The 14,606-nt window shown below is 46.0% G+C and overlaps 1 protein-coding gene across 1 annotated transcript in view; it reads left to right on the top strand.

The window, feature by feature from the left end:
* Positions 1-14,606, top strand: part of LOC8026349 (fat-like cadherin-related tumor suppressor homolog) — a 267,076-nt gene that overhangs the window by 209,459 nt on the left and 43,011 nt on the right. The window contains exons 25-29 of the mRNA XM_042289669.1: positions 1,574-1,813; positions 3,872-4,069; positions 5,468-5,656; positions 8,862-9,076; positions 13,272-13,409. Coding sequence (XP_042145603.1) covers positions 1,574-1,813; positions 3,872-4,069; positions 5,468-5,656; positions 8,862-9,076; positions 13,272-13,409 — 980 coding nt within the window. The remainder of the gene's footprint in view (positions 1-1,573; positions 1,814-3,871; positions 4,070-5,467; positions 5,657-8,861; positions 9,077-13,271; positions 13,410-14,606) is intronic.

A 14,606-nucleotide genomic window follows, 5' to 3' on the forward strand; every position in this document is an offset into this window, starting at 1 on the left:
CCTTGTTTTTAACATGGTTTGTGTTATGTGGCCGGCTACTAGTAGCTTTCTGTAACGCGCTTCCTGTAACGCACCCCTGTGGCGGAAGAACGTTGCACAAAAATGTGCGGGTATAAAAAAGCACCAGGGAAAGCATGGAAGCACTCGGTATGGAACCAGGGCGCTTCCGGTCGTGAATCAGATGCCGAAACGACTGTGGCGACAGTGCACACGGTTAAAGCAAGTATGAAAAGCAAGTATGTCATGAGGTGGCAAACATCCTCGCACGCTTTTTGGGAGTGGAAGAGGGCAAACATTTTTTTCAAGAGGAAACAGGAAGACGTGCTATATAGCAGGGTTAAAGTCTGCTGCCGCAAGGGACGCAAGCTTCGTGTTCCACTCCACTCGAGCACTAGCTTTGGCAGGGCTCTCCAAATTTAACACAAGCTACGCATGACGACCGTCGGGGCGCAAAGTGCACACTAAGTTCACCTGTGCAACATCGCCGCAAAGCAACGCTTGGCAGATTAGCTGTGCCTTGTAACATAGGATTCAATTTATGGGTCGTCTTGTCACGAACATGCGTTTGTTAATTGTTTGACTTATTGTGAGAATTAACTGCCTATATTATGTCCTCCTGAGCATATAACTTGCCTGCACAACCGCATCGGTAGAGAATTGTTACGAACGTGCGTCATAATGAGTGTCATTAACGAGCGGCAGGTTGGGGGCGTTGCAGACGTTAAGGTTATCTATAAAATTGGAGCCCCACGGCAGGGCTTGAACCTGGGTCGGTGCCGTGGCAGTCGGCAAAGACTTGGAGCCTGCTCGTCACGTGGGTCCGGACAGCCACTCACACGTACGCCCTGCTGGCTGTCGTCAAGGCCGTTATCATTAGCCCCTCCCCCATCTCTAGAAAACAAGAAAGGGGAGAGCCGAAAGCGAGGACGAAAGTTGTGCCGTTTGCGTAGTTGATGTTCTCACCAAAAGTGTGTGCGCGTGCCATACTTTTCACACTTTTTGAGAAGAGCGCTCATTTTCTTGACCGTGCATGGCATTTGCTCTGTCCTGTTTGGGCAGTCCTTAAAGGCTGAATTACAGCCCCAATTTTATGCAGGAAAGATGGTCCTCTTAGCGTCCTTTTCTTTTAAAATATGAGGGTGGGCCATGTTGGGACACAGTTAACAGTGGAGACGACATAGGAAAGGAGGAGGCGGGCAGAAGTGAAAGTGCAAAATGTACGTCGGCTTTTGACAGATTTAATACAGCGATAACGGTATACGAAAAAATGGTGGTTCCATGATAACTGGCCAAAACTTCTACCCTCGACTAAGCAATATTCAGGGTTTTTTTCAGGAAGTGAGCCAAATAGTTCCTGTGGATGCTAGCGTCGCACAGAAAGCCAGACGATTTTTTGCTGAGACTCATCTGACATCTGTTGTGAGCGGCACTTGCGACGTCCTGTCTGCAACATCTGCCGTGGACGACATTTGCTGTGTCCCGTCCTGACGGCCCCAGGCAACGTCTTGCCGAGGCTCGTCCTTGGCCGTAGACGCCGTCTGCAACGCCCGCTTCTTCCAATGCCTGCCTGCAGGAGTGCTTCGGACAAGCCGCCTGCTAGACCGGGAGCGGCAGCCGCGCTTCCGCCTCACTGCCCACGTGCAGGACTGGGGCCAGTGGGACTGGGAGTGCACCAGCGCGGTGGAGATCCTGCTGAGCGACGTGAACGACAACGCCCCCGCCTTCGGCCAGGACGCCTACACTGCCACCGTGGCCGAGGACGTCGACGTGGGCACTCTGGTCGCCAAGGTCCACGCCACGGACAGGGACCTCGGTGCGTGGACGACCCCTTTCCGCTCCCAACGTGTAGTACTATACAAGCTGTGTAAAAATAGCTCACAAAAGAGAAGGAATGAAAGGGATATGCAAAAGACAAACTTTCGTCTTTTGAAAGAACTTCCTTTTTGTCCCTTGTTCGTCTTCAAGAGAACTCCCTTTTGTCCCTTGTCTTTTATGCACACAACTGTCAAGGTTGGTTAGTTTAGTTTGCAGACTATGGAAGCGCGATAAATCGATTGTATTTACACCCTCCTAAACCAGGGGGAAACTTCAAGCTTGTGAAAAGTAAAAAAAAAAATAAAAAAGATATGGGTTTTATTGTTGACTTTGGATATCAGAATAATTCAATTCCAAACCGTTTTCTTGCAGACCAGGACATGTAGTGCACAAAACCCAATAAGAAAAAAAACACAGCTTTCGCTCTTCCCCTGGACAAGTTATTATTCAATGTTGAACCCTTTTGCAGATGGCAACTGGCAACTTGATAAGAAAGTGGTTGCGAGGTCACTGATTAGTCACTGACAGCAGCATTGTTGAAAAACCACCATTCCCAAACACAAATGGCTATTGCAAAACAAACAAAAGGAACACAGGTCATACTTTTCAAGGATACTGACCTCTTTCAGTTGAAACCGAATTTAAAAAAATTAATTTGGCATAGTTTTATTTTTTAATTTTTTTTCGGTTGAAATTTAAAATTTATAACCCTAGCTAGAGGTCAACATACTATTTACAAACGAAGCCTGTGTTTTCCCACACCAGGTGTAGGCACTGTTTGTGCACACATAAACCAGATTCGCATGAGAAGAAGCGTCCGCGCATGTACCGTGCAGACAGCAGCGCCATTGTGGCATCGGGACCTCGGAGCCGCATGCCGACCCATATAAGGATTTGTATTAATACTTTAGCGTTATTGTCCTGGCACACGCGCCAACCATCGTCCGGTTTGGACTAAACAAAATTTGCAACGTCGACACGGTATAGTAACACAGCGCCACTGGCTGCGGAGACTGGTTAGCAAACACCTTCGACAGGTGACGGGTGGGGTGCGGGCGCATGCTTCGACCTGCCTTGCCTGCCATGCTGTGCTTCATGCGCGGTCCTCTTGCCGCGTCACCGGGCCGTAAGCACAGGGTGTCGTCGACCCTGTATACACAATTTACACAGCAAAGTAAGGCCCAAGAGGACCGACGATGCTGTTTGCACGAAACTGCCGACTATCCACCGCATGATTAAATGCACGTTCGCTGTGAATAGAAGCACGCAATGAAAAGGCTTTGTCGTTTTACATGCATCGTGCGCGCGTCCTCCATGCACACTTTATGTGAACTGATTTGCTTGTGGTGATGGCCTGTAGCTGAGCCGGTTGGTTATCCATGCTTACTGATTACCAGCTGAACGTTAGGAAAAGCGACGAAGAGAGAAAGAAACACACTGCTGGCTTGCACCAGGGAGAAAAGGGGTTTTGAGAATGTTCTTTTTCTAGATCGTTCATTATGACGAAATGTTACGAATTTCGAAAATGACAGAGTGTGTTAATGAGGATTTACGTGTTACAGAATGCTGAGATTTGTTAAGGTCTGATGCGTATGAGAAGTGCTTACGTGCAGACCAGGGATCAGGTTCGGACTTGTATGTACCGGGTCATAACTATGTAAGGATCTTTCAAACCAAAATTTGCATCTGTTGTCTATTTACTGGGTGTGGACTATAGTCCTGAAAATATGGTAGACATTATTTGGAGTTCTCTGCTGAACTTAGTGGGACGTAAGTTTCATTAAAGTGTGTGTGTCACACTTTTGCATTACACTGTTTTTGGGGACATTTCTTTATAAAAGCCTGCCCGTGAACAGACTCCACATAACGTTTTCTGAACGAAGTGTAAGAGTCGAGCTTAACTCCTCATGCTACGTCGAGCCTTACATCGCTTGGTTGCCACGGAAACTCGCTGACGATCTCGTCACAACCGGACTAAAGCTTCCTTAACGTGACTTAAAAAAACTGGGCAGTGTGAACGGTCCTCTGAAAGCCTCGGATTCCGACCGCTATGCAGGCTTCAACCGCAGAGTCAGCTACTCGTTTGTGGATTCGGCTAGGGGCCACTTCAGCATTGACGAGACGTCCGGCATCGTGATGCTGAACCGGCCGCTGGACCGCGAGGAGCGCGCCACCTTCAACCTGACGGTGCAGGCAAGCGACCATGGGACACCACAGCTCTCCAGCCTGGCAACCCTGCTCGTCGTGGTGCAAGGTGTGGGATAGACGCATCACGTGCCATATGCCGAGAGCGATGCGCTAGAACACGTGGCTTAGAAGTGTCTAGGGTTTTGACCTGCCCTCTCTGAAAGGGTAACGGATTTTGGTGGGAGTGCCGGGTTTTTGCTGGCGAAGTTAAATGAATGGTGTCACAAAAAATTACAATCACAAAGGGAGGTTACAAGAGTGGGGGAGAAGATCTCAAGAGGTTTCACAAGGCGCAAAGTTGGTGGGGCAGATGATTTAATGAGAGACTGATTTTGAGAGTAAAACTTAAAAAGGATTTGTGTATTCGGTAGTATTCAACATTTAGCTGCACTAAAACCCCTTCGTAACCAGGCAGTCGGTCCCTAGGAAGTTTCACAGGTGCATTTATTTATTTTTTATTTATTTGGTACCTACATCACCCGGTGGGCATTACAGTAGAGGGGATGAAAGAAAGTAACAAAAGCAGACACACAGCAGAACAACAGCAGACACACAGCAGAACAACAGCAACAAATTAGAAGGCAAGCAGGAGAAACATGCCTGTATATACTGCAATAATATGAGAAAATGAATAACAGTGAAATAATCAGGTCGAACAGGAGAAACATGCCAATATATACTGCAATAATATGAGAAAATGATTAACAACATGCAGAAGTCACACAAAAAATCATCGAACCGACTACAATAACATAATTTCATCAAAAGATGATAGTACATTAGGAAGCTCTACCAGTGAGTTGGGCAGCACATTCTAGTCATTACTAACTGTCCACGGAAAAAAAGAATATTTTAGAACGTCAGTCTGTGTGCAAAATTCTCAGATACTTTTTTTATTACTAGTTCTAAGAGAAACATAATGAGGTTCCAAAAGGTCTCTCGACTTATGCTACCGTGATAAAGATTAAACATGAACTTGAGACGGAGGTAGTACTTTCTTCTTAGTTGTACAGGTTTCCATTCGAGTTGGAGCTTTAATTGAGAGACACTATCATGAAAATTATAGTTATTTACCACATATCTCGCGGCCTGATTCTGAATTCTTTCGATTTGCTTTATACATGTTTGCGTGTGTGGGTCCCAAAGAATACAAGCATAGTCCATAATTGGGAGGACGCAATAAAAGTAGAGAATTTTTTCAAATGAGCGAACACTTTTCTGAAATTGCGACACAAAAAATGAAGCATGCCACTGGCCTTAGAACATAATAACTTCACATGATTATTCCATCTTAAATCAGCGGTTAGGCGTACCCCGAGATATACTGCCTCAGGCAATTTAAAAGTATTTAAAAGCAAGCAGAATTCATCGCAGCGTGGGTAATGTTTCTAGGCCAGGTGGCACAAGTTACCCCCCCCGATTGGAAAGGTTATAGCTAATACCATCCATCCGTCCATTGCTCCAGACGTCAACGACAACCCGCCCGAGTTCTCGCGCAAGTTCTACCACGCCGTCGTCTCGGAGGCTTCCGCCGTGGGCGTCGAGGTGCTCAAGGTGCTGGCGACCAGCCGGGACAGCGGGCTGAATGCGGAGGTGACCTACTTCTTCAGCGCTGGCAACGAGCTGGGCCACTTCAGCATCGACGCAAAGACAGGTCTGTGCTCCTCTGACCGCTCCTCAGAAATCAGTAGACCGTTAATAGAGAGCTTGCTATTGAATGGCATATGGCTGTTCATCTGGGATCACATGATTGGCGGGCAGTATATTTGGAAGTGTTGTGTGAATATTTGAGTTTTCGAATAATACGTTATTCGATATTAGTTTCGGAGTGAACTGCGATATTCATACTTTTCGAAGTGTTGATTGCGACGGGATAGCCCCGTTGGGTGCACTTCTCACCGAGCACCTGTGCACTGCGGGAAAGCAATACCCGCGAAGCTCGCACGCTTCGCGGGTATTGCTTTCCCGCAGTGCAGAGGTGTTCATTGAGAAGCGCACTCAACGTGGCTCACCCGCCACTGACAGCCCACATTCATCATTCGTGCTTCTTTTAGGGGCGAAGCTCCTTAGGGTCTAGCCTTGTCCGTCCGGCGTCCGTGCTCAGATCGATCTTGCTGGTGCTCGTGCTTGTGATCGTGCTCGTGTAGGGCAAAAAAAAATTATAAAAAAAACAACAAATGTTTGCGCAGTCGACAGGATTCGAAGCTATGCGGGGAGACCCCAATGGATTTCTAGTCCATCGCCTTAACCACTCGGCTACGACTGCGGGACGAGTAGGGGGCTCTGAGATGTGGTAGTAACTCAAGACCTGGGGATGTCGTGGATGAAACGTTGCATGTAGCCGCTCAACGTCTATACAGGAGAGGGCGCTGCGGTCAAATGCATATATAATCGCGTTAAACTTTGCATGCATTGGCTCAACGTTTATAGACGAGAGGGCGCTGCGGTCAAAAGCTCAAATGAGTATATAACCACGTTCCATACCACACATTCTCTTTCCGACATGGATGAAAACGAACGAAAGGCTCGGCATGCTGCGGCTCAGCGTCTACGCAGACAAGCACCACCAGAGCTTCGGCCCAATCAACATCATTCACCACGTGGAGATGCGGTCATTTTTTTTTTTTTTTTCGTCAGATTTGAAATAGGGGAAACAATTTTCGCATTTAGCAAGCAGATTTATAAATCCCTTCGATAAGGATAGCTGCAACAAATCTCTCAATTACATGCCACAGTTCATATATAGTTACATTAAAATTAACTTAGAAGTAGACAAGAAGAAGGTTGGGGACAACCTTCACGAGTTTAGCCGAATTTTTTTTTAAGTGGGGTGCATTGTAGCAAAAGACCTTTCTAAACTGTTCAATATTCAATTGAAAGATATTTGGCCAAAACCACCATTCGCTTCGACTCTGCTTTGAACTTGCAATCCACTATTTGCACATGCCTAATATTAGGTGTCCGATTTTCACTGGCATCTGTGAGCTACAATGGAGTACCAGCCAATATCATAATGAATTAAACAGCGGCACTGCAGACTCTACAGGTTTCTTAACAGATAAGTTGCAACAAATGAAATTTACATAGATTATCTGCCTTTACTATCTGACTACAAATATGTATGGTACTTGGTTTTGATATAGTAGCTTAATTTGTTTTGTTGATATGGAAAATTTAGTTTGAGAAGACTATGGGAAGGATTAAGGCAGATTGAAATATACAGATATCAGGAAATAAACATATCTCAGGAAACTGGAAGGCCTGTGGAATCCAATAAGGTTGAAATGAAAGCTGTAGGATGATTTATACGTTTTTTTTTATGGCAGAGTTTTCCAGCTTTAATATTATTTATTTAAGAAAGTATAAATTAAAAAAGAATTACAAAGACCCCAAGCCTGATGTCATATTTGACATATTTATACTCCTTATTGTATACCTTGCACATATGCGTACCAGGGAAAGAAAAAATGAAGAAGATTGGATAGGTACAAGTGGTGATATGGCTTCTATAAAATAGCAAAGTGCATATTTACTTCATTCTAAAGTACATAATAGCAAAAAGCTGTGCACTGGCCCATTTTTCTGCGTTTTCGAGTCAATGTTTAAAAAAAAAAAAAGATACTACTTTTTTTTTAACAAAAGAACTTCAAAACAAAATGATAATTGCCTGGCAGTCTTCAAAAACACGATTTCAACTTTTTTTTCTTTTTTGTCCTAAAAAGCAGTGTGCTTCTTTTTAGGTAGCGCGAATGAGACAAGGGGCGAAAAAGGCAGGCGTGCGACAAAAATGGGCGCTAACTTGTCTACACGGGGGTGTTATAGTCACGAGGGTAGTACGGAAGGGAGGAGCTTCAGTTGCCACGTCTCCAGCATGAGCTTCCTACCTTTGACAATGGCTTCTTGTGCACTTGGAATGTAAACGCACTGCCAAGACACTGTGCAAGGCCACGAATGCGTGCTGGGGGCCGGGCGTTAGGAAAAGGTGTCTTGCTGTTCTCTCTTTTTCACTGAGTATATTGTGTACTAATCACATAAGCATGAGTATATGGATTGTTTGGATTAGCCTTGCAATGAAATCCGTTGGAAGCTAGGGCCAGCCTTTGCTATATGTGTGCCTTTTTATGTCCTTGTCTTGTTCGCTCTATTTAGTCACCCTTCAGTATGAACCAACCAGCCCCATCGAGAGTCGTAATGCAGCGTCGTGAGATGCCGCACAGAGTGGCCCCAGCACACTGGCCCTGCCAAACTTCGATGACAAAATTTACCGGCACTCCATTTTAACATTGATTCGTCCCGGGTGTTCTTGGGGCTCCCCACATTATTTTACCTCAATTTCGAATGCGTCGTGCCAGCTCGCACTGCTGTGCTCTACACATCACTCTCTTTACAAACGTGCAGCTCAGTTTGAACCTGCTTTATGCGGTGCTCCCGTGCTTAAAAATTTGTCACGCGAGCTTACTTGCTTGTCCCCTCAGCTTGCACCAGCATGACTTTCTCTCTTCCATATGTCTTTCTTGTGCCTACATGCCCTCCTGCAGCAGTGTGTCTCAAGCCAATACATCTTTCTTTTGCGAATGTCTTTCCTGGATTATCTTCCTTTTACCTGCGTGTCGTTTCTTTTTTTTTTGTGCCGTTACGTCGCTCATCACTAATGTGTCTTTCCTGCACCGATATGTTTTCTCCCACTGACGTTTTTCTTTGTTCCCATACGTCTCGCACCAATATGTATTTCGTGCCGTCTTTCTTGCACTAATATGCAATTCTGTCAGTGTGTCTTTCTTGTGCCAATATACATCTCCTGCACCGATGTAGTTATTTCTCCTGCGTCAGTGCACGTTCCCTGTGGTGTCCCCCCCAAGGTTCCGTCAAGGTGGCCAAGCCCCTGGACTATGAGGACGTGCGGGACTACTTCCTGACGGTGCTAGCGCGGGACGGGGGCTTGCCGGCCCTCAGCAATCAGGCCTCTGTCAACGTCTCGGTGACCGACTACAACGACTGCCCGCCCGTGTTTGGACTGCCGGTTTACAACGCCGTGGTCCGAGAGGACGCCCGGGTCGGAGACCGCATCATCCAGGTAAGTGGAATGACTTCTGATACCATAAAGGGGCAGGTGACCTTTCTTTGGATAGGCTTGCTGGATTCCTGTTGCCCACGCAAACAGATATGTAATAATCTAGAGCGGGCCTCTCAAACATTCTGAACTCGAAGAATTCTCTCCTGTCCTAATATTGAAGAAAGCAACATAGAAGCCTGCGGAGCTTGTAAACAATAATGTGCAAATTAGGGAGTGCCTGGCTCATAGTTATGCGTCAATGGACGGCTGACATCTGCTAAAATATCGTATTTACTCGCATAATGAATTTGCCGTCCACAACGGTCATTTATACTTGAATGTTTTTTTCCCATGCTTAATGAACGCATTTTTTTTTTTCTGTCTTCTCAATTCTGTGGTTGTGGTTGCAAGAAGGAAGTTTCAGAAGTGATCAACAGCGTAACTGAGTGGCCTGTAAAGCCAAAAAAGCTGAGGTCGAGGAATTGCCCAGCCCCTGGAGATGTTTCGTCCATCCGATGCATTGATGCCAAATAAGCAGTCATCCGTGTTCTGCTTTCAGAAAGCAGTTAGGCCTAGGAAAGCTTGCTTTGTTCTTTGTGCTAAGCAAACTTCGTACAACGCTTTTTCTTAAAAAAGAAACAAAAAATGCAGGTGGTGCTTTTAAGAAAAGTTGCAATTTTTAGAGCATGGTTACGGTGTGCGCCCACGAGCAGCTGTGGGTGCGCCTCCATCACCGGAAGCATGCCACAGTAGTGCCCCCGTCAGATGGGCACCGAAAATGACATTTACGCAAAATGCGTAAATGCGCAAAATTTTACCCCACCTAATAGACGAGTCCTCTAAATATGGCTCAATTTTTCTTTAAAAAAGTGTGTTCATCGTGCGAGTAAATACGGTGGTCTTTAAATTAGGGAAGATGTTTTACTTTGGGGCTTGGACGGTCGAGTGCAGCCATGTGACTCCAGCCAACTCTCTACCTCCTCTACATTTCTTCTTCCTCCCTAGTAAAGTTTTGGTAACGGTTTCAAGCAGTTGCTTTTTTTTTACTTTGTTAAAAATATGTGTGACGCTATAGCAAAATGTTGATTGGTTAGTCTTTGACACCCTAAAAAAAATCGCCTGGCAAAAAATTAAAAAAAATTTTTAGGCACATGTCAGTGTCTCTTTGAGAAACATTTAGACGAAACTACCGTAATATCCCGAGTCATCGCCCATCCCCGAGCCATCGCCCACCCCATTTTTTGGGCCAATATTGATTTCCGAAAAAACACCGAGTCATCGCCCACCCCTTCAGATACCCCAGCGCGGACTCTGCGATCCGCGAACACTCATCCTACCCGAATGACGCGGCCGCGGACCTTACAGTTGGAGGACGTCCGTGACAAAGTAAAACGAAGGAAGGAAAGACACTTCTTTTTGTTTACGCATTTCCTCCGTGAGCGACCCCAAAGTGGTCGTGTATCCGTGCGAAAAGAAAACGATGGAGATAACAAAATAAGAGTTTGTTAATGTAACCGCGGAGTGTTAAGTCAAAGTCTGTCTCCGCCGAAGTAAGGTCACCGCGAACCCGCTCCTTCTTCCCGCCCGTCGCGACCGCGGTTGTGCAATATTTTAGGCAAAGCCATCGCGTAAATAAAGCTTTGCTGGAACGCCCTACACAGACGTTTGCAGAGCGTCCCAACCGTGCATTGACTGCCCACCGTGCACGGACGCACGTATGTACGCACCAAACAAGGAAGTTGTGCAAGAGCTTGCGATTGACAAGGCGCCCGACTTGGCCCGACGCCAAAGTATTTGCCAACGCGAACGCCGGCTTTCCCGCTTTCCCAGGATTGCTCTTGGTCGCTTCTTTGGTCCGCTCGCTCGCTCGCTCGTTGCGCCTGGTCGGTTTTTCTATTTTCTTGCAGAATTTTCTCTTTTTTTTACTAACTAGGAGAACATAGTGGTGACATTCTTTCACGGAACAAACGTTCGCGCTATATGCAGATCGGCGGTGTTTCTAGCGCGTATGCAAGCAACGGACTTCGCTATAGTAAAATATTCTTTCGTGAGCATTTTTTTCTATAAAACAATGAAACTAAATCGAGTTTTGAGTTTGATGTATCTCTTGTGCATCAGCGCTAGATACGCAAAGAAAAATAGGCGGTTTTTTCGCTTTTTTTCAAGTGTTTGTGCTCACCCACCGAGACATGGCCCACCCCACTTTTTTGTTGAATTTCAGGCGGTAGGGGGGTGGGCGATGACTCGGGATATTACGGTATATCCTAATATTTGGTGGGTGGTCTTCCTAAGTGATACTGAAGAGGGCTGCATTGCTTTTAATGCGAAAGCATTAACTGTCCCATGGAGCGAGCCGACGTCATCAGCCATGCCAAACGGCAGATAAATTCCCGACCTGTCATTATTTACACTCACAATGCAGCCCTAGCTCAACACTGAGCCAGTGCTGACGCCTGTCACTTCCGCGCCACATATCTGAACCAGCCTTTAGACGGCGCGTCCCGATGTAAAGGGGAATTAAACAAATTGGGGGAGTCACTTCTCCTGACGCGTGTCGCCCGCTGACAAGTGTCGGAAAAGTTGAGCTAGCTTTCCAGCTGGCACTCGCACAATGTGGTGCTTTGCTTTTTGTGACCGCTTTTCTTGCACTTGTTTGCATGCTATCAAAAGCAACAAAATATGTTTTTTTGTTGTTGTTGTTGAACTGACTTGGATTTGAGTTGACTTCAATACTCTTTTGGTGTCTGAGGCACGACCCTTCACAGCGATGCCACTCTCTGGTGTCACCATGGCTTCTTTTTTTGTTTTGTTTACGTAAACATAAAATGATGCAGTCTGTGCAGATAAAATGTATGATTCTGAGTTTGCTGTTGACCGTAGTTATTGTCATAAAATATTAAGGTGGGCTGGTTTTAAGCATATTACACACAAATATCGTGAAGGACAGACAAGAATGTAGTAGACAGGACCTCTCTTTCTCGCAATTGCATTAAAATGCCACTCGAGAGTGTAGCGCTACTTCCATCTTCTGTGTCCTTGCCTGCCCTTCGCTCTATTACGGTAGTCATAGTAGTCAGCACCATGTTCAGTGGAGCACCGAAAATGACCCTTGAGTGCATTAGGGGTTTGCAGCAGCAAAGAGTGTCAGAGGTGCAGGTTTTGGACCAACACAAAGAGCTGTTTTTACCTGCTTAGAGGGGTTAGGACATGCAAAAAATAAAATACCAGGTAACTATACTGCAAGGACCCGTTGTAGTATGTTTCTATATTTCTGGTGAATTTGTTTTGAAAATGGTGTGGTAGTTTTGTAGATAAATCTGTCTATATGCGGGTCCCTCAGATCCGCCGCATTTGAAAAGGCTGCCGTGGTTGGCGCATTGGTGACATTGCCTTGTACGCACTCAGACTTGGTTCTCTTGGTGTCTTGAGTTTCAGCTTCCTCGTTTACCTTCCGCATTTCGAGCACATGGTTGATGTCTATGGCATCGCTCACTTCGTCGAAGTCTTCGACACTGATTGCAGCAGCGTTGAAAGTGATTGTTATCCGGGGATGTTGGAAGCTGGTCATTTTGACTGCGACCCGCTGACGACCAGCTCCAGCGACGACGCGTCACGGACGAACTCGCTGTGGTTGCCGTCATCCGTGACAATCTCGCAGGTGCATGCAGGATCCGCAAGGTCAAAGGGCTGGGAGCGAGTGAGAGAATAGCGTTGGGGTAATCGAGTTGAGTTAGCAGTTGTGATCGTACTGCGGAGAGGCGAGCTTGGGCGATCATGGGGCGCCTAGAATGAGAGAGCATTCATTATCACGTGGTTTATGGGCACCATGATGTGACTCACTTGGGCTGCGTTCCCATGGTCACCAGATGAAAATGATAAAAATTTGTAAGTTGATTATTGCAATTAGTAAAGCTCTAAAAATCGCGAAACTTGGTGTTGTAGCCTAATTGATTATTGCAATTAGTAGAGCTCTAAAAATTGCAAAGCTTGGTGTTGTAGCAAGTAGCCTTTGAGCATTCCAATTCAAGAATAACCTACCCACTTGATTTTCATGTCCTAACCCCTTTAAAGACAAGGACATTACGACGGAACCTCCCATCCGTCCCTTCTTCTGTCTACTGAACAAAATTGTTCTTCTTTTTGGAGATCGACTCGACCTTCTAACTGTTTCAATCACACCGTGTCGTTCACTCCTCCGTTGCTCACTCGCTTGCAGGTGATAGCAAGCGACGCGGACAGTGCGGCCAACGCGGCACTGCAGTACGCCATCGTGCGGGGGGACCGTCACGGCCAGTTTGCCATCGACAAAGAGACGGGCTACATCAGCGTCGCCGCATCCCTGGACCGTGAAATGGTTGGTCCGCGTTGTGCCTGCACAACGTTTGTTGACTCGCTTCCATGCCCATAGGTTATTGGTGTGTGAAGACTAAATTATTCGCGAATATACCATAGTATCCTGAGAGATGGCCACCCCCGACAGATAGCCCGCCCCTTATTTTGGTATGATTTGCAATTTTTTTTTTTTTTTAAACACCGAAAGATAGTTTACTTTTAGTAATTGCGGGGCCCCGGCCAATGCTGACCTTGGCAAAAACTGTGTTACTTAACCACGGCAGGGGATAAACAAACATTGCTGACGGGGAAGGAGAGTCGTCTTTGCTTCATCGCCCCCTCCTGCAATCGCAGGTTTCGAGGGTGACAAAATCTAAAACTAGCATTTTTTCAACCTTTTTTTTATGGCACACGGAAAGTTAGCCGACCCCCTATTTTGATATGATTTACTATCGATTTTAGGTGGGCTACCTCTCGGGGTATTACGGTAGTGTTTGCTATTTGGTTTGATTTGCCGCTCACTTTTACTTTTCAATGTATTTGTGTTTTTTGAACATTAGGGAATTGAAAATAGTACCAGGAAAATGCTTAGAGGATGCAGGTGAGCCGGCATTATTGAGCATGATGGTAACCCTGAGAATGAGGACAGGAAAAGGCGGACGGACAGCGTCTCAAAGGGGACAGTTGCTGTCTGTCCCTTTTTAACAAAGAATGTGTCTACGTCGCTGAGGAAAGCGGTACATAACACCACGGAGATAGTTGCGAAACAAGTATCTTGTGTGTCTAGGACAGTCTACGAAATAATGCATAATTAAGAAGAAATGGTAATTAATTCAGAAGAAAGAACAAAATTTTGAAGTAGCCTCAACAAGGATCGAACCTACGACCCCGTAATTACGAGCCCGGCTCTCTACCGCTGCACTACAGGGAAGACTTGCGGAGAGGAAACGACCTCTCCATTCACTGCTTTGGAACAAGCCTCTCTACTCGTTAGCATTTGGCATTCGCATTATACAGTGAGTAGAGAGAGAGGCAGCTAGCTTTGCATCTAACCACTGATCATTTGAAACAGAACTTGGTGCTCTGACCTCCCCGTGCACTCTCGTCTTCTCCTCTCCTTCAGTTTCTACAGTATCCGTATAAGCAGAAAAAAAACAAGAAAAAAAAGAATTGAAAGACATTTACATATTTCTCTAATGCAAAATTAGAGCGCAGCTCC

Source organism: Ixodes scapularis, unplaced genomic scaffold (assembly GCF_016920785.2).
Source record: "Ixodes scapularis isolate PalLabHiFi unplaced genomic scaffold, ASM1692078v2 PGA_scaffold13__105_contigs__length_92229423, whole genome shotgun sequence".
Classification (NCBI taxonomy): domain Eukaryota; kingdom Metazoa; phylum Arthropoda; class Arachnida; order Ixodida; family Ixodidae; genus Ixodes; species Ixodes scapularis.